Here is a 27685-nt window from a genome sequence, read left to right as displayed (position 1 = left end):
GCTGGTGGATGTAGTCACTGAGATGGTTGTTCTAGTCCTTGGAGAATGGGTTACACCCAAGAGGCTGTGTGGTAGCTCTTCCACAGAGGTTCAGGCAGCGCAGACACCCCAGGCCAGGGTTCTTACGCAGTGGAAATGGTCAAGTCTCACATCTCTTTCAGCTGTGCACTTTGTGCTTTTCTGATGACACTAACACATGGCAAGGACAATAGGACTTTCAGAGTTGTATCTACTCAATTACAGAAAAACATTAAGTTTAAAATATATTAACTTCACTTAATGCTGAAATCCTGGCCAACCTAGAAGACTCAAAAGGTAAGGGGCTTTAGTTTTTATTGGAGCCATTTGAATGCCAAGAAGACCCTGTTCAAAATACTCATACACAATTTGTATTGGTGATTCAGAATTTCCCTGCTTTGACATGCAATGTCTTCCTTACATGAGTCTTTAAATAAATACCTTTCATACTTTTCTCTGAAAACAGACAAGGAAAAAGACTGTACAAATAAAATGCTTTATTAGAATAGTAAACATTTACAAAAACAGTGATGCTAACCAAGAAAGCCCACTTTCTGTCTCTTCTTTCCCAGACTCTCCTCCTCCTGCAGAAGCTCCATGAGGGGGGCGTGGAGGGCTTTCCCTACCCGTTTCCCTGTCTGTAGAGATACACAACAGAGCATCAGAATATGTTAGTGTTGAATAGATATACACAAGGGTTTTCTTTATAAAAAAAAAACACATTGTAGAGTAGTGAAGACATCAAAACTATAAAATTACACATATAGAATCATGTAGTAACCAAAGTGTTAAAAATATCAAAATGTATTTTGAATGAGATTCTTCAAAGCAGCCACCCTTTGCCTTGATGACAACTTTGCACACTCTTGGCATTCTCTCAACCAGCTTTGAGGTAGTCACCTGGAATGCATTTCAATTAACATGTGCTCCTTCTTAACTACATTTGTGGAATTTCTTTCCTTAATGCGTTTGAGCCAATCAGTTGTGTTGTGACCAGGTAGGGGGAATACGGAAGATAGCCCTATTTGGTAAAAGACCAAGTCCATATTATGGCAAGAATAACTCAAATAAGCAAAGAGAAACGACAGTCCATTACTTTAAGACATGAAGGTCAGTCAAACCAGAAAATGTCAAGAACTTTAAGTTTCTTCAAGTGCAGTTACAAAAACCATAAAGCGCTATGATGAAACTGGCTCTCATGAGGACCGCCACAGGAATGGAAGACCCAGAGTTACCTCTACTGCAGAGGACAAGTTCATTAGGAGTTACCAACCTCAAAAATTGCAGCCCATAAAAATGCTTCAGAGTTCAAGTAACAGACACATCAACAGTTCAGAGGAGACTGCGTGAAATCAGGCCTTCATGGTCAAACTGCTGCAAAGAAACCACCACTAAAAGGTCACCAATAAGAAGGAGAGACTTGCTTGGGCCAAGAAACACAAGCAATTGACATTAAACCAGTGGAAATCTATCCTTTGGTCTGAGAAGTCCAAATTTGAGATTTTTGGTGCCAACCGCTGTGTCTTTGTGGAGGCAGAGTAGGTGAGAGGACATCCACCGTAAAGCAAGGAGAAGGAGGTGTGATGGTGCTTCGCTGTTGACACGGTCAGTGATTAATTTAGAATTCAAGGCAAACTTAACCAGCATGGCTACCACAGCATTCTGCGGCAATATGCCATCCCATCTGATTTGCGTTATCATTTGTTTTTCCACAGGACAATGACCCAACACACCTCCAGGCTGTGTAATGGCTATTTGAACAAGGAGAGTGATGAGTGCTGCATCAGATGTCCTGGCCTCCACAATCACCTGACCTCAACCCAATTGAGATGGTTTGGGATGAGTTGGAGAACTCCTTCAAGACAGTTGGAAAAACATTCCAGGTAAAGCTGGTTGAGAGAATGCAAAGGGTGGCTACTTTGACAAAACTCAAATACAAAATATATTTAGATTTGTTTAACACTTTTGGTTACTACATGATTCTATACGTGTTATTTCAAAGTTTTGATGTCTTCAACACTACTCTACAAAAATTAGGAAAAATAAAGAAAAACCCTGGAATGAGTTGGTGTGTCCAAACCTTTGACTGGTACTGTTAGTTCAAAAGTTTGCGGTCACTTAGAAATTCTTGTTTTTGTCCATTAAAATAACATCAAATTGATCAGAAATAGTGTAGACATTGTTAATGTTGTAAATGACTGGCGGCTTCATTAAATAGTACTCGCAAAACACCAGTCTCAACATCAACAGTGAAGAGGCGACTCCGGGATGCTGGCCTTCTAGGCAGAGTTCCTCAGTCCAGTGTTTGTGTTCATTTGCCTATCTTAATCTTTTATTTTTATTGGCTAGTCTGAGATATGGCTTTTTCTTTGCAACTCTGCCTAGAAGGCCAGCATCCCGGAGTCGCCTCTTCACTGTTGACGTTGAGACTGGTGTTTTGCGGGTACAATTTAATGAAGCTGCTAGTTGACTTGGGAGGCATCTGTTTCTCAAACTAGACACTAATGTACTTGTCCTCTTGCTCAGTTGTGCACCGGGGCCTCCCACTCTTTATATTCTGTTTAGAGCCAGTTTGCACTGTTCTGTGAAGGTGTATGAGATCTACAGTTTTTGGCAATTTCCCGCATGGAATAGCCTTTCTCAGAACAAGAAATAGACTGACGAGTTTCAGAAGAAAGTGATTCGTTTCTGGCCATTTTGAGCCTATAATCGAACGCACAAATGCTGATGATCCGTATACTGAACTAGTCTAAAGAAGGCCAGTTTAATTGCTTCTTTAATCAGTTTTCAGCTGTGCTAACATAAATCGGAAAAGCGTTATGCTAATGATTTTTTAAAATGATAAACTTGGATTAGCTAACAACGTGCCATTGGAACAAGGGAGTAATGGTTGATGATAATGGGCTTCTGTACGTAGATTTTTTTTTTTTTTATGTATAAAAAAAAAGGATTTTCCAGCTACAATGGTCATTTACAACATTAACAATGTCTACACTGTATTCCGGATCAATTTGATGTTATTTTAAAACGGACAAAAAAAAGTAATTTCCTTCTAAAAACAAGGACATTTCAAAGTGACCCCAAACTTTTGAATGGTAGTGTGTGTGTGTGTGTGTGTGTGTATGCACGCATAAATCTTTAGTATATGAAACTTTTTTTTAAATGAAATATCATATTTACATAAGTATTCAGACCCTTTACTCAGTACTTTGTTGAAGCACCTTTAGCAGCGATTACAGCTTCAAGTCTTCTTGGGTACGACGATACAAGCTTGGCACACCAGTATTTGGAGAGTTTCTCCCATTCTTATCTTCAGATCCTCTCAAGCTCTGTCAGGTTGGATGGGGAACGTCGCTGCACCGCTATTTTCACGTCTCTCCAGAGATGTTAGAGCAAGTTCAAGTCCGGGTTATGACTAGGCCACTCAAGGACATTCAGAGACTTGTCCGGAAGCCACTCCTGCGTTGTCTTGGCTGTGTGCTTATGGTCGTTGTCCTGTTGGAAAGTGAACTGTTGCCCCAGTCTGAGGTCCTAAGCACTCTGGAGCAGGTTTTCATCAAGGATCTCTGTACTTTGCTCCGTTAATCTTTCCCTCAATCCTGACTAGTCCCAGAGTCCCTGCCGCTGAAAAACATCCCCACGGCATGATGCTGCAACCACGCTTCACCATAGGGATGGTGCCAGGTTTCCTCCAGACGTGACGCTTGGCATTCAGGCCAAAAAGTTCAATCTTGGTTTCATCAGACCAGAGAATCTGGTTTCTCATGGTCTGAGAGTCTTTATGTGCCTTTTGTCAAACTCCAAGTGGGCTGTCATGTACCTTTTACTGAGGAGAGGTTCCATCTGGCCACTCTAACATAAAGGCCTGATTGGTGGAGTGCTGCAGAAATGGTTGTCCTTCTGGAAGGTTCTCCCATCTCCACAGAGGAACTCTGGAGCTCTGTCAGAGTGACCATCGGGTTCTTGGTCACCTCCCTGACCAAGGCCCTTCTCCCCCGATTGCTCAATTTGGCCAGGTGCCCACGTTTAGGAAGAGTCTTGGTGGTTCCAAACTTCCTCCATTTAAGAATGATGGAGGCCACTGTGTTCTTGGCGACCTTCAATGCTGCAGAAATGTTTTGGTACCCTTCCCCAGATCTGTGCATCAACACAATCCTGTCTCTGAGGTCTACTGACAAATCCTTTGACATCATGGCTTGGTCTTTGCTCTGACATGCACTGTCAACTGTGGGACCTTATATAGACAGGTGTGTGCCTTCCCAAATCATGTCCAATCAAGTTGTAGAAACATCTCAAGGATTATCAATGGATGCACCTGGGCTCAATTTCAGTGCTCAAAGCAAAGGATCTTAATCATTATGTGAACAAGCAAGGGGCTGAATACTTGTCTATTTATTTAAAATTTTTGCAAGAATGTCTAAAAACCTGTTTTCGCTTTGTCATTATGGAGTACTGTGTGTAGATTGATGATTTAAAAAAAAATCTATTTTAGAATAAGGCTGTAACGTAACAAAATGTGGAAAAATGGAAGGGGTCTGAATACTCTGCATTGCAAATGCAAAAGAAAATTGCACAATGCATTCACAAACAAAATAAACTGTACATTCACACACTTAATGAATTTCCTCTACACAAAAGGTGTAATTGTGTAACCAACTTTGATGTGCTGATAAGGTTAAAATTTGATAGAACTGAACATTCTATGCTAATAAGTTTGCCTGGGTGAGGACGGATGGTATGAAAAAGGGCACAGGCATCCTATTTCACCTCGGTCATCTCAAAGATGCTCTCTGGGTCCAGGCTGCCCCCGCCCACCTTCCTGACACAGGTGACCGTCCCCTTGTGTGTGACGGAGATGATCAGGCTGGCCACTGAACACGCCTTCTCCTGCAGCGTGGCGTCCACTACGTGCCTATGACCCACCTGGAGTGAGACGAGGACACACAAATAATATGTGAATAACCATCATTTGTGGACTAAACCATCCAGCTTTACTATCCTTTGTCTAAACTAAACTAATGTAAATGATGTGATTTGATACACTAATACCATCTCAGCAGGTGTTGCCATGTGAATGACAGAACCCACCTTGCACAAGGTCACGATGCAGGGAACGTTCTCCACATTGAGTCGCATGCAGTCGTAGGGGTCATCTGACAGCTCTATTTCCTTCCCTCCTTCCTCATCCTCAGAGATGTGCACTTTGGGAATTCTGTTGGGAGAGAGGGAAGGCGAAGAAAGTGTTTGACTCAGGACTAGATGTTCTATTGTTTGAGCTCTGTAGGACAGACTATGAAATCACAGCATCTATTTATTGCAATTTAATGAGCAAAGTGGTAACTGAAGCTTAGCACCTTACTTTGTATTGAAGAGAGCTGCTTTAATTGCAACAGAGATGGCATCAAAAAGATTTCCATCACACTGCAGGAGCTGAGAAACAAAATAAAAAGTGATGACTTCACACACAAATAAAAGAGACCAATTACACTTTGCAAGGGGAACTGTCCCTCCCTACCTTCAGGCTATGCGCAAACCCTACATCCCAACCCGAACACTCCTGCCACCTCTGGTCTCTTGGCCCACCCAGCCCTACGGAGGGCAGCTCCCGCTCAGCTCAGTCAAAGCTCTTCTCTTTCCTGTTTTGTGGACTTCACTAGACAGAGGTCGCTCTCCGGGTTTTGTGATGAAACAAAGGTATGGTTGAATGTATTCTGCCACTGTCTTTTTAGGCCTTATATATATATATATCACGGTCGCAAGGTACAGTATATGAACTAACAGGTTATAGAGCAAACAATGCAATTATCATAACCCATATTGTAATATGCCTTTACATTTTCTGGCTCGACTTCCCCAGTGACTTTACCCACGCACCTCTACTCAAGTAGACCTGTTGTAAAATAAATATCATTAGCCTTTTGCTGTCATTTGTAGGCCTACAGTGGGAACTCGCCTTTGTTGGTAATTGCTGCAATATAGGCCTAGCATGTTCAAAACGTTTGTGAAGGTTTAAACCAGGTCTTTAACTATGCAATAAGTGTTTTTATTTCATTCTGAGACATTTTCTTCAACCTAATGAAGTTCCAACTGTAATGCTGTATTTGTAGCAATAAAAATAGAATTACTGGTAGGCCTGTTATAGGGGCTACTCGCACTCAAACCATGGATAGGAAAAACCTTGTGTAACACTTTTGGTTACTACATGATTCCATGTGTTATTTCATAGTTAAAGTCTTCACTATTAATCTATAATGTAGAAAATAGTCCAAACTAAATAAAAACCCTTAAATGAGTAGGTGTCCAAACTTTTGACTGCTGCTTTATATATTATTGGTGGACCCCCATGCTCCTCGAGACAATAAATAACCAAAACAATCATACTCAAAATCTGTCTGTTAAAGCTAGAGTTTGTTTTATTTTTACATGGTTGCACTTCAATCCACCGCATCTGCTGATGTCGGCATTCCACATCTGCAGCGGAAGGTGGCAGAACTACAGCTGTGTTTGTCAGACCTGGCGACATCTCGAAATTCAGTCTTGTCATGAAAACGTCTATAGTGTCCGAACGGTCTACTTAAGGTCTACTACTTAAGCAATAAGCCCTGAGGGGCTATGGTATATGGCCAATATACCACGGCTAAGGGCTGTTCTTAAGCACAACGCAACAGGCCCTACACCCAAACAAGGGCACTGTGTTCATCCACCTCTGGCCTGCTCGCCTCCCTACCACTGAGGAAGTACAGTTCCCGCTCAGCCCAGTCAAAACTGTTCGCTGCTCTGGCCCCCCAATGGTGGAACAAACTCCCTCACGACGCCAGGACAGCGGAGTCAATCACCACCTTCCAGAGACACCTGAAACCCCACCTCTTTAAGGAATACCTAGGATAGGATAAAGTAATCCCTCTCACCCCCCCCCCCTTAAAAGATTTAGATGCACTACTGTTCCACTGGATGTCATAAGGTGAATGCACCAATTTGTAAGTCGCTCTGGATAAGAGCGTCTGCTAAATGACTTAAATGTAATGTAAATGCAACGCGGAGTGCCTGGATACAGCCCTTAGCCATGGTATATTGGCCATATACCACAAACCCCCGAGGTGCCTTACTGCTATTATAAACTGGTTACATTTTTTCCCATATCTCTCTCAGATATAGGACAGACACTTCAAAACATTCTTCCTTTTGATTAAATTTGTGATTGTGTCTCCCCCCCCCCCCCCATGTATGAATCTGTTATTCAATGTACTTCTATGGGCTAATGGCAGTTAGGCCAAATTCAATGTTTCCTTTAAAAAAAAGTATACCTACAAGAGTCCTAAAATTCTAAATCAGATAGCCAACTTATCCTTGATATGAACATCTTAAAACAATTCCATATTTTAGCTTAGTAGAAGCGTAGCATTGCAATACCTCCAAAATCACATCGCTGTCACGCCTCCGTTGGGAGGTCTGTAGAATTGCAAAAACAGTTTGAATGGTCCGTTGTCTCCCAGCAGCAAGATTTTGATTGGATGTTACATTTTAACCCCCCCCCACACACACACACACGCCTGTTTGTGCTACGTGTTAGGTTCGACACTGTTTTCAGACCGGGAGGGACATTTTGCGGAGTTATTCAGTACGCTGGTTTGCAACATTGTAGAAAATGAAAGAACACCCGGAGGGAAAATATGAATCTGTCTTGTCAGAAGTGTGCTCTATACACAAAAATCGACATTCGCCAACATTTGCTGAGGTTTTAAATCAGCGATTTCCCATCATAGACTGTAAAAAATAATCTGCACACACTGTTGCACCTACGACACTAATCTAGTGAGCACTATTGGAGCTCCGCCCAAGCAAGGCATTTCATTGGTTTGACATGTAGCGGGGGGGTCTCTGATTTACACTGCGTCTCCACCCTTTTTAGCAATTTTTCTACCACAAACCTCCCCAGGCGTACCTGTATTAAGGAAGCCTGGTTGTCAAAGAGGCTAGCTTAGGAGAAACCCAGCCCCGGGCCCTTAGACTCTAAGGGTATACAATACGCATTTATTTTGTAAAAAGAGTGGTGCTGCTGATAATACTGCTACCATCGTCAAGGCAAATGATAAGCATGTGTAGCCCATGTATCGATGCTGTCTGGCCAAAAAGAGTATAGCATGCAATACAATTTGTGGGCCAGACAAAAATCAGATACATGGGCTACATATAGTAAGACAGAGAGAGGGGTGCCGTTTCGCTCGCTCAGGTGCTTTCTCCGGTGAGATACAGTAGTTTCAGCCACTTGCGATTTGAAGAGAAGCTGGCAGGTGCACAGTGCACTGTTCGGATGCTGGAATTATTTTGGATGAACATGTAAAAGTGACCTATTTTTTTAAGTGATTTGTTGGACAATCAGACTGGCCCTCGCCTGGGGCCTCCAAATCACTAAGTCCGCCCCTGGCACCAGAGCTTCAATTGACACCTGCTGTTGAACTTGCAGTGAGGAAGAATATTTTAGGCTTACCCGAGTTCCCCCTTTATTCATCGAACAATGTAATGCTTATCTTTATAAAAAAAATACATAACAATCTGATTGAAAATTAACGAATTTGCCTCCTTCTGTACACCTTTACCTGTATAGCAGTAGTAGCCTGTCTGACAAGGATAAAGAATGCAGTGGTGTTGGGAAAACGGAGCCGGTTTCTCTCTATCGGTCTCTCTAAGGCCTAAGCTTCTCTTCTTTCATATTTAAAAAAAAATATATATATATATAAGCGCTCAAATCTCCAAAATCTGAACCGTGAGGTCGACAATTATTGTTTTAGGAAAGTAAAAACCAATAAAACAGGCTATGAAGTTTTGAATATGCTACACGTCGAAACAAATAGTTTTTTGGTCATTTGTTATAGGCAGTTAAGGACATGTAACTGTGGATCATTTGGCCAATACCGTTCTTTTGTTGAGGGTGATGGTAGCACCAGGTCGGAGGTTTCCTTCTCTCCCTTTCTACTCAGTTCTGAACGGCACGGGTGTGTTTTGTACACAGGCCTTTTCGGAACGGGTCTGACTGTCCTTGGGTCCATTCGGAATGTTTTGTTTTATAATTAATTGATGCATATCACGTCGGGTGGGAAAGCCACAGATCCATTTGAGAACCTGTTAAGACCTCTACTTTTGAGGATGGTAGCCGTGTCAGTCACTCACCAGCACGTCCACATAGAGCACCCAGCAGTGTTCCCCTGGGCTGATGCAGAGGCTTTTCAGGTCCACACTGTATCTGTTGTTGAACACTTTGTACAGGGTGTTGCTCAACTCCATGCCCAGCTCATCACCACCCCGACCCTCAAATTCTGGTGTGGCATTGGCAGAGCTAGGAGCGGTACAAGAAGAGGGCGATTCATCATAAATGACTTGTTACAACACTACCACCAGTGTCCGACATATTAGAATTATACTGTACTCCAAGCAAAACAATGCACTCACCAATCAACAAAAAACTCCAGGTAGCCTTCATCTGGGACCATGGGCCTTGGCTTTCCCATTTCAGCTTTGACTCCCACTAGCACATCTGTATGCCCCTGCAAGAGACAAGACATATATTGAATGCAGGGATATGATAAATGTATCTCACTGTCTGACATGTCAGATCCCACGGTGTTAGCTTTTTGATGTGCCACATTGTTTTGCAAGGAGCATTGAAATTACCAGTGTCACTTTGGCTGAGCCATCTGTATTTGACACCATGTCTGTCTCAATCTCCATGTGTCTGTAGTCCTCGCATCCTCGTCCATCAACCCGTAAGTCATCCTGGTGAAAAAAATTACCATAGAACATAAGGACAACATCTTGTCACATTCTGGCATTAACGTTAGCTTGTTAGCTAGCTATGCCAAGAGGATGCCTTTCGCTGTGGTAAAGAAAGATAGCTAGCCATAAAACAATGAATTCACGCAAAAAGGTCAACTGAACAAGAGCATGTAGCAATATCTTTCAGAATACCACCTACCCGTACACCATGCAAAATATACACCTTTTCAGCCTCACTGACTTGTACAGTAGCCATGATGCCTTGCACTAAAATACCACATGTGTTCTTCCGCTGTGTACGTCATCAACGAGCGGCAAAAAGGCACAGATAAAACTCAGCTTCTTATTGTACCTCAGTGGAGAAAAACTATCCAGAATGTTGCTGGATCAGTGTACAAATCAACACAGCTCTACCATTCGATTCAAATGCCCCGAATTGTGTGTGTTTTTGGACTGTTTGAATTTGTACTTTATAGCCTTTGAGATAACATGTCAATGATTTAGCTTGTTATGCATTCATTGGTATTTTAAGATCGATATTTCTTTGATTACTGCTGTTTTAACAAATAGCTATAGTTATTACATAAAAGTAGGCGACGGATGATATTTTGCAAAAGACTACTTTGTAGTGCAGTTGGAGTTTAAATTGAGTTAGATGAATAGCCCTAAGGCCAGCAGATGGCGTTATTGAGTCATTTCATCTTACCGTCCAAAGGAAGCCCATGTAGCAGGCTACACTTGTATCCCTCCGTGGACCGGTTCAAACATAAAACATTCTCCATTCAGGTTGCAACAGCGTCGATTTCCTACTCAACTCGATTTAATGGTGAGAAAAAAACAGGGGAAATTGGCGTAATTTCCTTATGAAACACCACTTTCCATAACCATGCTAGAGCGGCTAATGCCCATGAATGCTCGTCCTGGGGTGTATAATCATTATGCTGATTCTGTTGCAAACCGTTTACTCCAAACAGAAAACGCAAACGAGAATTTCTATTGAACAAATTCAGGTAGATCCCGCCCCGTTTCGTTCTGTTTTCTCTGTTTGGTTCTTAAATGGTAAATGTTTCTGTCATGAATACAACCCTGGGTGTATGGTGTTCAGCCAATCAAGTAACAGCAGTATGCTGTTTACCCCTGGATGAAAGTGTGGCACATCATCAGGAAGTACCATTAGCCACTCTTACATGGTGGTGGAAAATGTGTTTCATAAAGAAAGTACCCATATTTTCCACATTCTCACCATTAAAACATTCTCCATTCAGACTCGATTTATGTACAAACTGGTCCATGGAGGATAAGTGTTATAGGCTAAATAGCCAGCTGCATACATTCGCTTTGGACGGTACACTAAAATGACTCAATATCACCATCTGCCGGCTTTTGGGACATTAGCTACACTAATATCCTGCATCGGTTTTTAGATGCAGTTCTTTGGGATTGAGTTTGGGATTGGGTAGGCAAATCTGTTCCTAGATCTGCTTGCAGAGGCAACAAATATACTGGGGCATCTTCAGGTGCTTGGAACGCCAGATAACCTTTGGAGCGCACTGAAGTCTTGCGCATGGAAGGCAGGGCACTTCCTGTTTTTCCTCAGATCTTTTCTTGCTTACCAGAGAGCTCTTTCTATATTGAGTAATGGGGAAACAGGCATCCACCCACCGAACTAGTAACGTTAGGTCTGCACTTATGGACAAATGAATCACAGGAAATATTGAAACGAAGTGGTTTTGTAGTTTAACGATGGACTCGATACGTCAAGCGTGAATAGTGAGACCCAACAAGGGGTACTGCTAACTACCTCCACGCTAGCAAGGATAACCAGCTAGTGAACGTAAGCTAGCTAACTTGGTACAATCAGCTACGATTTACTGTTGTGAATGGTGAAACGTTACCTAGCTGACGTTTGCGTGCCAGACTGTCAAACCGAGTAACGTTTCTCTTCTCTGAAAGCTATTTCCTCAACCAGGAAAGAGGTGAGTTGAAATCAGCATGGTTGTTTCTACCGTTGCCTAGCTAAACTAACCAAATTGGCTAACTAACTAACTAAGTAAGTAAAGTCATAAAACCGGTGAAACCATGCTGATCATTGGAGCTACCAAGCTAGCTCGCATTATATTCTGAATCTGACAGCAGAATCGAGATTTGTTGCATTAGCTAATGAACCATATTATTCTAGCTCAATAACAGTGATTGTGACTTAGAGGGTCAACTGATCAAAAGACCAGTTTCATTCCATTTGTCATCTTACTATTACACTCAGTGTAAGGTGTTTGTTCTAAATAAATAGATAGTGTTAGGACTATCAATACCAGATCAATATCGCCATCTGCCGGCCTTTCGGCTAGGTTAGCAGTATCTTTTCAGCTGCCAGCAGTATCTCATGTCACAGACAGCGACTGCCAGCAGAGGTTATAAACGGAAGTCTCATCAGCCTGTTAACTGCTATTTCGACCTATTGAGACACATCTCCACTCCCATCCTCCCGTGGTCTCTGCCTCGGTGTCTACCAATCATTCCTCAGTTGTACTGTTTGGAGGCATCCAAGCAGCAGCTCGTCCTGCATCCCTAGAAATAATGTATTAAACGGATGTCTCATTCAGCGGTCCCTCATTGTAAATAATAATTTGTTCTTAACTGACTTGCCTAGTTAAATAAATAAAAAATAAAAACTATTGCTGCCTCGAACGGCAGAATAGAATGGCAGTTTTGTAAAAGTACTTTCTGCTGTAAGACAAAGATGATACTAAAGTCAAATCAGTTCATTCAGAGTAACAGCAGCATGTCATTCAGTGAAACAGTAGTTTATTCACTCCCCCTTCCAGTCAACCACAAAAGAGCATTGATTTAGCAGATAATAGATAATCGACGCTTTTGCTTGGAAGTGTTTTTCTTGACAGTGCTTTGGCTTATGTGTACAAATGCCATAGTAGCTATAGTGACTTCATTAGTAGCATTGTCCTTGGTAACAGATTGTGTCACTGGATTTATGAAGCATTAAGAGATGATATAGTGCAACGTTTCTGTGACGTTCCTGACTTAATGGGTTTCTATGAAACAGTATTTATGATGTTGTACAAGAGATACTGTTAGCTTTGTTCACTCTACGAGAGTGACGCTCAGTCATCTGTCAACATGGATTCACTTATGGGTTGTTCCACCTCAAAAAGCACAAGAAAGAGGATTTCAACACCCACCGGGTGATTCTCAGAAACCAGTTAACCATAGCAGTAGTAAATTGAATTAGAAAACCATTATGCATCTGCAACAATCAACTATCATTCTGAATACTAAGATGCCTAGTTTATGGCACAGTCTCATTTTAAATACATTTGAAAGACTTGAGAAATTACTTTGTCTAAAAATAGGCTTTTTTTTACGCTTAAGTCCACTTTTGACATTTGATAATACATGCACAATTACAGTACTTATGATAAAATAAGGGATATTTTAGTCAATTGCATTAAGATCAGATTTTGTTTTATGCAAATAATTTGGGATTAACAAGTGACACAATTTGATGATGTATTGGGTTACTCAATCTCTAATAGATCTCAGTACAGTTTTTCAATGGCAAACTGAAACACTCATTACTGAAACCTGCTTATCATTACCGTAATGCACCAATATTTAGGAAATACTCATTTCCCCCTGTTCAGAGAAATGAGTCATTAAAGTTGTTAGGTTTGTGTCCCATCCTGCGTCCTGATATTACCCAGTTCTGACCACTAGATGGTCCTCTTCCATCTAGTGGTCAGAACCTTGTAATATCAGTATGTATGATGGGACATAAACCTAACCACTTCAATGACTCATTTCTTTGAACATGGGGGAAACATCACCAAATTAACTGAGAATACATCAAATAAGACGAGGAAACAATACTCAGAGCCACAGCTCCATACTACTTGTCAGACATGGAGAACTGATACTGTATACTCGTTGGGGTGGGATTGGAGTGGTGGGTGGATTTTGACTTTATTTGGATTCCTCATGTCTTACTCATTGTTAGAAAATGTTTTGGTCTAAATCAGATGTTAGGTACTATATTTATTGAATGTTATGAATCCTATAAGTTAAAATGGCCAATTTGGGGGCAATCAATCTACTTAATTTAATCTACTTAATCATTATATTTCAGCAAAATAATGTTTCAGGAATGCTAACCTTACATGTTTCTGACTATAGAAATGATTTCAGAACAATGAGATGGTGGGTGTCACGGCTTGCTGAAATGACGTGGAACAACCCCTGGGAGATATTAGCATTCCACTTCCTTTGTCTAAAGCAAGTTCTACCAGAAATGACTCAAACTGAATATTTCATTTGATGGATAACAGCAAAGGCCTTCCATTTGTTGGCTGTTTGACAAAACAAATTATATGCATCATGATTTTATGATTAACTAGGCTAACACAAACATTCTACACCTGCGCTTATCAAATCCACAGAGGGATCCTTGCATTCTGGCTATTAGCTACGCCCAATTTGCAGGATGGGAGTGTTGTAGTTTGTGCGTGTGTGTCTGTGAGAGAGAGAGTGACACACTGACCCAGTGAATTAGCTAGATGCCGTTACTGCTATGCTAGCACATTCAGGCTATCAGCAGCAGATGGTAATGTCTGGGCTGAGTGGGGAAAGTGATAGCCATGGCCAGACTGGACTTCATGCCCACTAACACAGCAGGTGGGCTCTAATCCTGTTGTCTGTAGGCAGACTGTCCAGAGTCTGTCGCTAGGCACTACTCAGGCTACAATACTGTAGTCTGTAGTGTATATTGGAGACAACCAGAGGATGGGGGAGGGCACTGTGTAGGCTTGTGCATTTGTGTGTGCAGTAATGTGTTTATCTCAGGTTGATTGTCACTATGAGGCTACTTACTCACTGGCCTATATCCCTGGCTGTTAGGGATGCTTGAATAGTGGGCTTTTACAAACATGATATGAAAACAGTTTTGGCAGGAATGTCAGTTGGACCAGGGTTCCCCTCAAAGCCGATAGGCTAAAGCTCAATTAAGCTAGTGTGGCTTAATCATAAAAGTGAGATTGAATTGGCCACATCAATGGATGTAATTCTGATCTCTTGTAGGCCAGATTTCAGAGGGAGGAGTTTTTCCTAGCCACTGTGCTTCTACATCTGCATTGCTTGCTCATTGGGGATTTATGTTGGGTATCTGTATAAGCACCTTGTAGCAACTGCTTTTGTAAAAATGGCTTTATAAAATACGTTTGATTGATAAATACATTTGAAAAGGCAGTGAATACTCAGCTTTTGTGAACTTTTCTTCGTATGTTTTGACATATATGCCTATATTTAGTACCCTGACATTCTGTTTCTACTAAACGTGGGCCAAAACTGACCACAGAGACATTTTGACCAGGGTAATTGACTTGCATTACAATCGTTAAACAGACTAACAGGAACTTCAAACGCTCATGCGCCGTCTCCTCTCACTCCCTTTGTCCGTTACTGTCTGTTTGCACAGATGATTGAATTGCATGTCAACGTTGCTCCATCACCATAGTTCAGATTAGTTTAGATTATGCAACACACCAGGTCTCTAGCCTTTTCAGTCAAACATTTGTTTTCAGGCTACAACGCCACGTTCCAACAAATAACAGAAACGGACCACATTCCAACAATAGTGTCTGTACAGTCAATGCAACATTGACACTTCACTTCCTAATCACTTCTGTATACACCTGTAGTTTCTCATTTACACTACAACAACCGCGCATTCCAACAACATAGAAAATGCATTGCAACATTGGCACATCCGATATCACTTCGTTGACACCTACATCTGTAGCCTATTCCTAACCATCCAAACCCTTCTCTCAGCAGCATGCGGAGAGAGCTGCATCCGCTCTAGAATGAAGAAGAGCCCGGCGCACCGCTGCAGGGACATCGAGAGGCAAGCCGGTTACCTGCAGCCCGAGCACTGCGCCCCTCCCCCGACCCGCCCCAGTTCCGACGCCATGTGGTTCATCCGCGACTGCTGCGGCATCGCGTGCGGCGTCATCACCTGGTGCCTGGTGTTCTACGCCGAGTTCGTGGTGCTCTTCGTCATGCTGCTGCCCGCCAAGAACCTGCTCTATAGTCTAATCAACGGGGCACTGTTCAGTACCCTCGCCTTCCTCGCTCTGGCTTCGCACGCCCGGGCCATGTGCACAGACCCGGTTAGTCTGGCTGGCTTTGTCTGTCTGTCTCAGTGATTCTGTGGCTTTGTTCCAATTACCCCCCCAAGCATGCACATGATCATTTTCCTTCACTGATTTGAAAGGAAATGACTGGAATCAAAAATATGGGGGATATTCTTACTAGCCCATGCCTCCACCAATCCAATGCTATTTGATTTGTGGGCAGTGGTGAACGAGTACACACTTCAGGAGAAAGGAGATACTATTGGGACGCACCCAGTGAGTCAGTGACTGGACTCTCAGGCTAAACTGTCGAATGCAGTGCTTTCAGTCTAGAAATAAGTTGTCTTCACTAGAAAACCTGCTTGTAGAGAACTCTTGTTTTCAGATAGGTTTCAGATATGAATGACTGCCCCTGTCCTAACCCGTGCCTCTCTCCCAGGGTGCGGTGCCTAAAGGGAATGCGACCAAGGAGTTTATCGAGAGCCTGCAGCTCAAGCCCGGTCAGATGGTCTACAAATGTCCCAAGTGCTGCAGTATCAAGCCTGACAGAGCTCACCACTGCAGGTACAGTACAGGACTGCTGCAGTATAAAGCCTGACAGAGCTCACCACTGCAGGTACAGTACAGGACTGCTGCAGTATAAAGCCTGACAGAGCTCACCACTACAGGTACAGTACAGGACTGCTGCAGTATCAAGCCTGACAGAGCTCACCACTGCAGGTACAGTACAGGACTGCTGCAGTATAAAGCCTGACAGAGCTCACCACTACAGGTACAGTACAGGACTGCTGCAGTATAAAGCCTGACAGAGCTCACCACTGCAGGTACAGTACAGGACTGCTGCAGTATAAAGCCTGACAGAGCTCACCACTGCAGGTACAGTACAGGAGGACTGACAGAGCTCACCACTGCAGGTACAGTACAGGACTGCAGTCTAAAGCCTGACAGAGCTCACCACTACAGGTACAGTACAGGACTGCTGCAGTATAAAGCCTGACAGAGCTCACCACTACAGCAGGTACAGCTCACCACTGCAGGACTGCTGCAGTATAAAGCCTGACAGAGACCAGCAGGCTCAGGACTGCTGCCAAGCCTGACAGAGCTCACCACTACAGGTACAGGACTGCTGCAGTATAAAGCCTGACAGAGCTCACCACTACAGGTACAGTACAGGACTGCTGCAGTATAAAGCCTGACAGAGCTCACCACTGCAGGTACAGTACAGGACTGCTGCAGTATAAAGCCTGACAGAGCTCACCACTGCAGGTACAGTACAGGACTGCTGCAGTATAAAAAGCTCACCACCTGACAGACTGCTGCAGTATAAAGCCTGACAGGCTCACCACTGCAGGTACAGTACAGGACTGCTGCAGTATAAAGCCTGACAGAGCTCACCACTGCAGGTACAGTCCAGGACTGCTGCAGTATAAAGCCTGACAGAGCTCACCACTGCAGGTACAGTACAGGACTGCTGCAGTCTAAAGCCTGACAGAGCTCACCACTGCAGGTACAGTACAGGACTGCTGCAGTCTAAAGCCTGACAGAGCTCACCACTGCAGGTACAGTACAGGACTGCTGCAGTCTAAAGCCTGACAGAGCTCACCACTGCAGGTACAGTACAGGACTGCTGCAGTATAAAGCCTGACAGAGCTCACCACACAGGTACAGTACAGGACTGCTGCAGTAAAGCCTGACAGAGCTCACCACTGCTGCACTGCTCTAAAGCCTGACAGAGCTCACCACTACAGGTACAGTACAGGACTGCTGCAGTCTAAAGCCTGACAGAGCTCACCACTGCAGGTACAGTACAGGACTGCTGCAGTATAAAGCCTGACAGAGCTCACCACTGCAGGTACAGTACAGGACTGCTGCAGTCTAAAGCCTGACAGAGCTCACCACTACAGGTACAGTACAGGACTGCTGCAGTATAAAGCCTGACAGAGCTCACCAGCTCACCAGCCTGACAGAGCTCACCACAGTACAGGACTGCTGCAGTCTAAGTCTAAAGCTGACAGCTCACCACTACAGGTACAGTCACCAGCCTACAGGTACAGTACAGGACTAAAGCCTATAAAGCCTGACAGAGCTCACCACTGCAGGTACAGTACAGGACTGCTGCAGTCTAAAGCCTGACAGAGCTCACCACTACAGGTACAGTACAGGACTGCTGCAGTATAAAGCCTGACAGAGCTCACCACTGCAGGTACAGTACAGGACTGCTGCAGTCTGGTCTGTCCCGTTCCACTTATTTTATTCTAATGTTCTCTCCTGACAATGTTGTTTAGCCTCAGCCTAGCTGCATTACTTATACCCACTGGTACTTACTGGATGGCTAAGGAGTTGTTCCCCAGACTTTGAAGTGCTTTAACATAGTTTCAAGGGGACGGAAATGGCTAAAACAAAAAGGGATTAGTTGAAGTAGGAATTGGAAAAAAGTACATAGCAACAACCCCTCTCAAGCATATAGTATAAATATCATGACCCCATACTGTAACACTTGTTCCACCTTCAGAGAATACCATGGTATCAGAACACCTCTGAGCATATTGCAGCTCCATATGGCAGAGAGTTGAGTTGTCAGTCTGCTACCTTAAATAATATGTCTCCGCTGTGACTCCCCTGTGTGATGGGAGAGTCCAGTTCAGCTGGTTATTCCCATCTCTCACCTCCATAAATGTCAACATGTTTGTTTCAAATGTAACCTTATTCCCTATATAGTGCACCATTTATAGGGAGTAGAGTGCCCTTTGGGGCGCAGACATGCAGCTGAAGGTGGCTAGAAGGAGTGGAGTATCTCTCCACTCACTCTGCTGTGTTGGTGTGCGTGTTCTGAATTGCCGGATTTAATTAACTAGGCGTTGTGGCTGGTCTTCATGCTTCCAGAAGGAGCAGCTTGTGTAGTAGGTCACGGTTTGGCTCATATTTCCAGGCCTCTTTCTCTATGTGGCTGTTCCATGCTGTCATGTCCTTGTGTGTGCCCCTCTCAGTGTGTGTAAACGCTGTATCAAGAAGATGGACCACCATTGCCCATGGGTAAACAACTGCGTAGGAGAGAAGAACCAGAAATTCTTTGTGCTTTTCACAGTGAGTGTTTTTAGCCTCGAGCTACTTGGCTATTACGCAAACATACATTCACAACAAGCTGTTATTGACTCCCTCACATGAGATGTTGCTACTTGTCTCAGCAATCATACCTTTCAGTTATTGCTGACTAATGTGTTCCTACCTTACAGTTAATGCTGACTAATGTCCTCCTACAGACCTGCAAACTCTCGCCCACATTCATCAAGACAACACATTATTCCATTATGGATGTTACGAACCCCTTTGGCCCTGCAGTCTAGGGGGAGATGGAAAAGAGACCCATAACATATGTCATGCAAATCATAACAGTGAAAACTAATAACAACAGACAACCTAAATCTACTGTCAAACACACGGTAATGGGGTGGAAAAGGGCTGAGCTTACCTTCAAGCACAGCTAGCTAACTGACCAATGAAATACAGTGGGTGGTCCGCCCAGTTCTAACTAGGGTTCTTAGACAATGTTTTCCTACGGGTAATGTATGCCCGTGGGCGACTTGTCTTGGTATCCCCTTTTCCCACCAACAAACAAACAGTCATACACAATATTACAATACATAATAACGGGCAAATGTGACATGTAGGTGCAAAAACAAAAGAGAGATGATCTCTATCCGGAGGGAGAGACGGACAGAGTGTTTGGGAAAACAACCGAGTGGGTTTTTAAACCAAGGGGGATGTGATTGGGTAAGGGAAAAGGAGCAGGTGTGTCTTCTGATTGGCGACTGATGAGTGAAACCTGTGACTAGGGCTGAAGGAGAGAAAACAAATACACATAGGATACCTGTATCCATAATAATGTACACAATCTTGACAGAATTCTGATAAATACTTTTTCAAAATAAGAGCACTGCATGGTTAAATGATGTAGTGTTACTACTGTGTTAGCTGATGCGATGTAATTTTTGTCTCCCTTCAGATGTACATTGCACTGATATCCCTCCATGCCCTGGTCATGGTTGCCTTCCATTTTATCTTCTGCTTCGAGTCAGACTGGACGAGTGAGTACCATGCTGTTCAGCTATGTTAGCCTTCTCTGTCAAATCCACCATACTGTTTTTAACTTTGCGTGGTTCTTCCGCAACAGAGAAACACATTTAATGGATTTAGTGTTGTGGTTTCCATTTGCAATTATTTATTTCCACTACTTCATAAGTATCATGTTTTCCTTTCCAGTACCCTGATTGTTCTCCTTTGACTCTCTCTTTGTTAAAGCATGACTTAATTGGTCAATGCCACATACAGGATATCAACCTTTGTCTCTCCTTTCCTGCCCCCTAAGATAATACTTACCTGATGAGAAGGAACCCAGCACCCCTCTCCTCAGCTTCCAGACTATCAGTGCCCTCCAGTTTAAACCTCTTCTCTCCCTTCTCCTCTCTTCCCTCGGCCCTCCCCAGAGTGCAGTACATTCTCTCCTCCTGCGACCGTCATCCTCCTCATCTTCCTCTGCTTTGAGGGACTCCTCTTCCTCATTTTCACCTCAGTGATGTTTGGGACCCAGGTCCATTCCATCTGTACCGATGAGACGGTAAGTGAACAGAACACGCCACCAGCTCCCATTTACTCCCCCACTCAATGCTCCTCTCTTCCTTCTTAACCATCGCTGCTCAGCAGGTTTGGGGTTGATTCCATTTGAACATTTAGGAAGTCAACTGGAATTCCAATTCCATTTTTTGTCATAGAAAAGCGTTGAGGACAATTGGAATTAGAATTCCAGTTTGCTTCCTGAATTGAAATGGAATTGGCCCCAACCATGCTGCTTAGTTACTAGATCCAGATTGCACATAGCTTTATTCAGGTTCTTGATGGAACCATCCCCAAGATGTATAAGTAGCCAGGATTATTTTGAGACACATGGTCTCCTTCTGATGTTTTGCCTGTTGGATCTTATCTACAGGGCATAGAGCAGTTGAAAAAGGAGGAGAGAAGATGGGTTAAAAGGACAAAGTGGATGAACATGAGGGTGGTATTTGGCCATCCGTTCTCCATAGCCTGGCTAAGTCCCTTTGCAACCCCCGACCACGGGAAGGCAGACTATTACCAGTACGTTGTCTGAGAAGAAGAAGCCAAGCTCCAGCACCCGTGCTACCAGCCTGTCTTTCAGGGTGCGGACTGATGATGCGTACAGGCGAAGGTGTTCCCACCGCCTGAGCATTAACTCTTGACACTTCTTCTCCTTTTCTGTTTTTAATCATTTTTAAATTTCAGGGTCTTCTTTGTGAAAAACATCTTTCTGCCTGTTTTTAATACTTGTCACTTATTTTAGTTTTCTTTGCCCGGTGCTGATTTTGATACCTGTATGAAAAACAAGTTATTTTCCCTTCTGTTCACAATCACAGCCAAGCCCTGCAAAACCATCAACTGTAAAATGAGTCTCTGCTTCTCTCACGTTTAACATGAAAGAGAGCACTTACTGATGTAACCTAGCCAGAGACTGAATCTGACGTGGCTATAAACTAGGCTCTACCTTTGGGATAGAAAGGGTAGACACTCTTAAACCCAACGTACAGTATTTCCTGTATTTGTTCATGTCCCGTTTGAGGACTAGGCCTAAACAAAGCAAACGCATGACCTGAATTCGGATTGGCTTTTCAGTGGACGAAAACGATCAGTTCCAGTAGGCATATTTTCTCTTCCAATGTTGCAGTACCTCAGCCTTTCCATAAAGTATGCTTTATGGTATAAGCTATAGCCTTTGGTGCCAGGCCACGCTGTTGATGTGCTACCGACCCACAAGGCATTACATTTGCTGTTTAGAACAGCCAAATCTGTTGCTGCAAGCTGCAGAGTCTTTGCCTTATAGGCATGCGCGGCTGCTCACCTCCTGCAGGACTGCCGCACAGAAGAAATGCCAGGCCGCGCAGACTCCAGAGATTGAACTTCACCGAGTTCACCCCATTAGGTTGCACTACATAGATCAACGTTTTTTCTGTGATCGAATCAACATTATAAACTGGGATGTTCGAGCCCTGAATGCTGATTAGCTGACAGCTATATCATTCCGTATACGGGTTTGACAAAACATGTATTTTTACTGCTCTAATTACGTTGGTAACCAGTTTATAATAGAAATAAGGCACCACAGGGGTTTGTGGTATATGACCAATACACCACCGCTAAGGGCTGTATCCAGGCACTCCACGTTGCGTCGTGCTTAAAACAGCCCGTAGCTGTGGTATATTGGCCATATACCACACCCCCTCGTGCCTTATTGCTTAATTATATCAGCCCCTTTAAGCTGTTTTTGAAAAACTAGTCAGGTAAAAAGCGTGTGTGTTTTAATTAAAGGGGCAGTGTTGTATTTTGAGACAGCCTTGAATAAGGAAATGAGCCAATAGGCAGAGGGGTAGTCTTCATTGTCTATTTCACTGAATGATAATAATTAATTATTTGAAAAGTGGTTTCTTGCATCATACAATGCAATCACCTATTTGGCCCATGGTGTTACAGACCAAGTAAAAAGTCATTTTAATTAATGTCAAACCCTTCATAATGTAAAAATGTTTAAAGGTATCATGCAATGTAGGCCTGCATTGAACACCACATATAGACTACTGTAGGCTATATCATAGAAATTGCTTTTGATTTCTATCTGAAAATGTTATGGGATTTGCTCCATTGGTTTTGTTGGTAGGACTACATTATGCTGAAATAGCCACAATAGCAATAGGTTACTGTCTAAAACCTAAGGGTTCCACCTCAGTATTCCCTGTAATCGCGTGTCAGAACTTGCACAAAATTCTCACAATGTTCAAGTTTCCGCTCACAACACCTCAAATTGACCCCCCCCCCAAATGTTTACTTATAGGACAGTACACAATGGCAGTTGGGTAAAGATATTTTTGTAGCTCTGTAGTGTAATGCCCTCTGAGATTTTCATTTGATCACTGGAATAACTATACAACTGGTAAATCAAATGTACATAATATTTAACGTTTTGGAACAGAAGCCTGCAGCTATGTGTAATTCCCCTGTGTTCACTAAATGGAATTTGTTAAATGTCATATCAAAACAGGCTATCGGCTTGACATTTGTGGTTACGAATCTGACCGAGCTAAGCTTTGCGAGACACAAACATTGGTGATGACATTTAGGCCAGTGAAACGTGCACTGAAACCCGAAAGAACATTGTGGACCATGCTAACTAGTTCACACATTATGTAAAGGCACAGACCGGTCTCCTAGAGACAGTCTAGATTGGCTCTAGGCCAATTGCAAACAAACAAGCTTCATTCAAAGCAGATACTTCAGTGAAAAAGCCTTTGTCTGTGAGAAAATGATCACACAATCAATCGTGTGTTCAGAAGCCTTACTATAGAAAGAGTATTTGCTGTTGGTGATGAACAGAATGGCTACATCCCAAATGGGGCTTTATTCCCACAGGGCTCTAGTCAAAAGTTGTGTACTGTGTAGGGAATAGAGTGCCATTTGGGGCACAGCCGAACTCATGTAGAATATTTTTGGTGCCATATTTTCTGGTTTATGAATGAGGAATCTCTGAACTCTTTCACCCTCCCTGCATATCATTTTGTACAGCTTATGGTGGAATGTACCATTGAGGCCACAGGGAAACTTTCAGAAACATATGCCTTTTGTGAAAATGCATTTTACAGACTGTCAAAGCCATGCTGAATGAACACAATGGTTATGTATTCATCAAACAAAAATGTTTCTCTCGTAATTGAGAATGCAGAGTGCATTTGCACAGCATGGGTGTAATTTGAAATGTGTATGGACCACATTTTATAGATTTAAAAAAATGTATTATGAAGAATAAAATCAACTTTGAAGTCACTAAAGCAGCATGACACTATCACGACAGTCACCTTTATCTGTTGGTTTTGACCCCTTTTTCTCCCCAATTGGTAGTTAGTCTTGTCCCATCGCTGCAACTCCCGTACTGACTCGGGAGAGGAGAAGGGAGAGAGCGACACGTCCTCCGAAACACGACCCTGCCAAGCAGCACTGCTTCTTGACACACTGCACGCTTAACTCGGAAGCCAGCCACACCAATGTGGCGGAGGAAACGCCATACAATTGGCGACCGAAGTCAGTGTGCAGGCGCCCGGCCCGCCACAGGAATCGCTGGAGCGCGATGGGACAAGGAAATTCTGGCCGGCCAAACCCTCCCCCAACCCAGACGATGCTGGGCCAATTGTGCGCCGCCTCATGGATCTCCCAGACGGCAGTGTCACAGCCCAGGATCGAACCCGGATCTGTAGTGATGCCTCAAGTACTGCGATGCTCCACTCGAGAGGCCGGACAGTCACTTTTTCTAAGCAGTTAATTTTTTTATTGAATAGGTGACTTTAAAGTTAAAGATTCTTCAATCAAATCTACTAACGTAAACTCACCCCATTCCGTACAAATGTGCGCAACCACAACATTCAAACGAGGCTACAAAGAAAGCTAATGGGACTGTGTTGACGTCAAAATCGGAGGTGTGAACTAGGTTTCTATTCAAGCGTTGATCGACATGGTAATGGCTCTATAGTATTGGAGAAAAAACGGACCCTCCTTTACATCGTGAAGTGTCAAGCACGCATTAAAGCAACTATTTCTGTCTTACAATCTCTCTTCACCAGGTGTAGCACTTCTCTCATCCTTTAGAAACAAGAAATGGACAGTGACAGGGGTAAGGCGGAGGGATACCTACTAATTTTTTGCGTCATCATTGCATGCGATCATCATTCTCAAAGCCGCTGTTTACTTCTAAGATCACTTTAGCACCGCCCTAAAAACCCGATTCTAATTCGACACAAACCTTCAAATAGGTATGTAATGACACATTATATAAACTCTTTATAGTGTTTTATTTACATTCTAGAGGCGATAAGTTGGACAGATCTCCTCACTACCACGCATGAGTTTAGCTTCCCCACCCGCCATTTTTAAAAAGACCCGACGGGGCTCATTGCCTTGTTGAATTATGCAGAAACGGGCAGCGTTTAGGTCATGTAATTGATTTTGTTGGAAAGGGGAGAAATTGTGCTTTACAATGGTATTGACATTACAGTTGATCTGGAAGTATTACGTTTTTGGGGCGCTCAAATAAGGGCAATTGTACGGACCAAGGCGATGTACGAGTTTACGTTACCATATCTTTCTGATTTGGTGCACCTTTTTTCTTTTAAAGCAGAACGCTCAACTACCTAAATCTCAATACTGCTAACTCCTACTTGAACTGATCGACCCTTTTAAGCTCTGTAGTGACTCATATAACTGGGTCAGTCTATGAAAATGGTGGCTTTTTGAACCGCAAACTTTTACAAATGTTTATTTTTTTTTTTTATCAAAACATAGTCAGATAATAGTTAACCCCTTAATGTTATAAATCAAGATAAATGACAGCTTAACATATTTTTTATATATTTTTACTACTTTACATAAACAAAAATGCTTGTGCTGCCCTTTTTTCACTGGTATTACCTATATTTTAGATGACAATTCAGGCTTTCTAGAATGTAATTTCAGTCTTTAATTATGTGATTACAATATTGAAACAGTAATAAAATGCTAATAAGTATTATTTTTATATATATAATTGTTGAGGGTTTTATAAAACATTACTTAAAACATAAAACATTAAAAGTTTGGTTTTATTGATTGTCACTGGCGTTACCAGCAAGAACAGTAACACCAGTGACAAATCTGCAGACAAGATGGAATATCTAAGACTGCAGCCACTAGCTCAAACCACACTTCTTAAATTGTAAATAAATCACTTAATCGTGGAATTTTAATCATTTTAATCCAATTTCCTTTCCCCTTACTATAAACTGTGTGAAATCTTAAGTCCTCGCATGAAATTACCAAGTTAATAATCAAATTGAAGAGAGAGTGCACACTCACCATGTGCTTTTCAAAACAGTCCCGTCTCCAATGAACCTTTGACCCAGGAAAAAGTTGGCAACGATGTTGCATTTTTTTCTAAGTGGTGGTTTTTATACATTTTCACACCAGTGACATAAAATTGAGGAGCAGCTATTACTTGTAAATTATTTGTAATATTTATTTGATATTTTAGTTCTTAAGTAGTACACTAAATAACTATAATACTTGTCTTTGTATTATGGCATTTAAAGAGGGAGAAAAACTCAAAATATGTCACTAAACCATGACTCCTGAAACAATGTTTTTTTGTGTCATTATCTCACACTTTTAAGTGTTTTTCCTGGTGAATAAGGCCGGGATAGGAAACCCACCATTTTCGTAGAATGACCCAACTATCAAATACTGTGACTAAAGTTGACTATCATATCAGACTAAATGCTCTCCAAAAATACATTATTTATTTTATCTTTAAAAGGTGCTTCCTGTTCCAGCTCATTCCAGTTGGACCTTTAACCAAATAACTTCAACTAATTATCTGCTCATCATGTACATGCCTCACAGGCATGTATTCATTCTTTGTAGATGTAGAAGTTCCTGAATCTGATTAATGTCTGTCGGTGTCAGAGTCACTCCTCAGAGTCAGAGGAGAGACATCAGAAGTAATGGGGTATGAGGTTCCTTAGAAAGAGGCTGGTTCAAGGCTCGTGTTACTCCCTTTCAGTACATTAATGGTTGACTCAGCTACATGACGTACAGTGACTTCAGAAAGTATTCACACCCCTTGACTTTTTCCACATTTTATTGTGTTACAGCCTGCATTTAAAATGGATTCAATATAGATTTTTTTTATCACTGGTCTTCACACAATAACACATAAAATTAAAGTGGAAAATGTTTACAAATTAATTCAAAATGAAAAGCTGAAATATCTTAAGTCAATAAGTATTCAACCCATTTTTGTTATGGCAAGCCTACATAAGTTCAGGAGTAAAAGTGTGCTTAACGAGTCAGATAATAAATTGCATGGACTCACTCAGTGTGCAATGATTTTTGAATGACAACCTTATCTCTGTACACCACACATACAATTATCTGTTAGGGCCCTCAGTTGACCAGTGAATTTCAACCACAAACACCAGGGAGGTTTTCCAATGCCTTGCAAAGAAGGGCACCTATTGGTAAATTGATTTTTTTTTAAAAGCAGACATTGAATATCCCTTTGAGCATGGTGAAGCTATTAATTACACTATGGATGGTGCATCAATACAGCCAATTACTACAAAGATACAGTACGGGCATCCTTCCTAACTCCGTTGCCATGAGGCCAGAGTTTAATGGCTGTGATAGTAGAAAATTGAGAATGGATCAACAACATTGTAGTAACTCCACATTTCTAACTTGAAAAGAATGAAGCCTGTACAGTATAACACATATTCCAAAACATGCATCCAGTTTACAACAAGGCACAAACAATACTGCAAAAACAGTTTGGCAAAGCAATTCACTTTTTGTCCTGCATACAAAGTGTTATGTTTGGGGAAAATTCAATACAACACATTACTGAGTAGCACTCCATATTTTCAAGCATAGTGGTGGCTGCATCATGTTATGGGCATATTTGGACTGGGGAGTTTTTCTGGATAAAAAATTCAAGTAATGGAGCTAAGCAAAATCCTAGAGGGAAACCTGGTTCAGTCAGTCTGCTTTCCACCAGACACTGGGAGATGAATACATTTTCAGCAGGACAGTAAGCTAAAACACAAGGCCAAATCTACACTGGAGTTGCTTTCCAAGAAGACCGTGAATGTTCCAGAGTGGCCCAGTTCAAGTTT

The 27685-nt window shown here is 42.4% G+C and overlaps 2 protein-coding genes across 5 annotated transcripts; one reads left to right on the top strand and one right to left on the bottom strand.

Moving 5' to 3' along the window:
* Positions 1-495: 495 nt before the first annotated feature.
* Positions 496-10096, bottom strand: exosc7 (exosome component 7). The gene is made up of 8 exons (XM_029657914.2): positions 9989-10096; positions 9688-9789; positions 9466-9560; positions 9187-9352; positions 5378-5448; positions 5107-5230; positions 4786-4941; positions 496-656 (listed from the first exon to the last, which is right to left on the bottom strand). The coding sequence occupies exons 1-8, from the start codon at positions 10043-10045 to the stop codon at positions 552-554; spliced, it is 876 nt and encodes a 291-aa protein (XP_029513774.1). The 5' UTR covers positions 10046-10096; the 3' UTR covers positions 496-551.
* A 1115-nt stretch (positions 10097-11211) lies between these two features.
* LOC115128235 (zinc finger DHHC-type palmitoyltransferase 3) lies at positions 11212-23818 on the top strand. 4 transcript variants are annotated; one of them, XM_029657912.2, is made up of 8 exons: positions 11212-11623; positions 11743-11765; positions 15634-15968; positions 16372-16496; positions 18920-19016; positions 19936-20017; positions 20417-20547; positions 20917-23818. In XM_029657912.2, exons 3-8 carry the CDS (start codon positions 15663-15665, stop codon positions 21073-21075), a joined length of 900 nt encoding a protein of 299 aa, XP_029513772.1. In that variant the 5' UTR covers positions 11212-11623; positions 11743-11765; positions 15634-15662; the 3' UTR covers positions 21076-23818. The 4 variants fall into 4 exon arrangements, with proteins under 4 accessions (XP_029513772.1, XP_029513771.1, XP_029513773.1 ...); XM_029657911.2 differs by having other exon boundaries at positions 15631-15968; XM_029657913.2 differs by lacking the exon at positions 11743-11765.
* Positions 23819-27685: the final 3867 nt, after the last annotated feature.

Source organism: Oncorhynchus nerka, linkage group LG4, assembly GCF_034236695.1.
Source record: "Oncorhynchus nerka isolate Pitt River linkage group LG4, Oner_Uvic_2.0, whole genome shotgun sequence".
Classification (NCBI taxonomy): Eukaryota; Metazoa; Chordata; class Actinopteri; order Salmoniformes; family Salmonidae; genus Oncorhynchus; species Oncorhynchus nerka.
Note: the sequence above shows the minus strand (reverse complement) of the source record. Positions and strands in the feature narration are given on the sequence as shown.

Bases quoted from the DNA above. Each gene is read 5' to 3' on its own strand.
- LOC115128235 (XM_029657913.2), top strand. From the start codon at position 15,663: ATGAAGAAGAGCCCGGCGCACCGCTGCAGGGACATCGAGAGGCAAGCC. The intron at 15,969-16,371 runs GTTAGTCTGGCT...CCTCTCTCCCAG, and splicing joins GGGCCATGTGCACAGACCCG to GGTGCGGTGCCTAAAGGGAA. The intron at 19,017-19,935 runs GTGAGTGTTTTT...GTCTCCCTTCAG, and splicing joins AATTCTTTGTGCTTTTCACA to ATGTACATTGCACTGATATC.
- exosc7 (XM_029657914.2), bottom strand. From the start codon at position 10,045: ATGGCTACTGTACAAGTCAGTGAGGCTGAAAAGGTGTATATTTTGCAT. The intron at 5,231-5,377 runs GTAAGGTGCTAA...CTCTCCCAACAG, and splicing joins GCAGCTCTCTTCAATACAAA to AATTCCCAAAGTGCACATCT. The intron at 4,942-5,106 runs GTGGGTTCTGTC...GTCTCACTCCAG, and splicing joins GCATCGTGACCTTGTGCAAG to GTGGGTCATAGGCACGTAGT.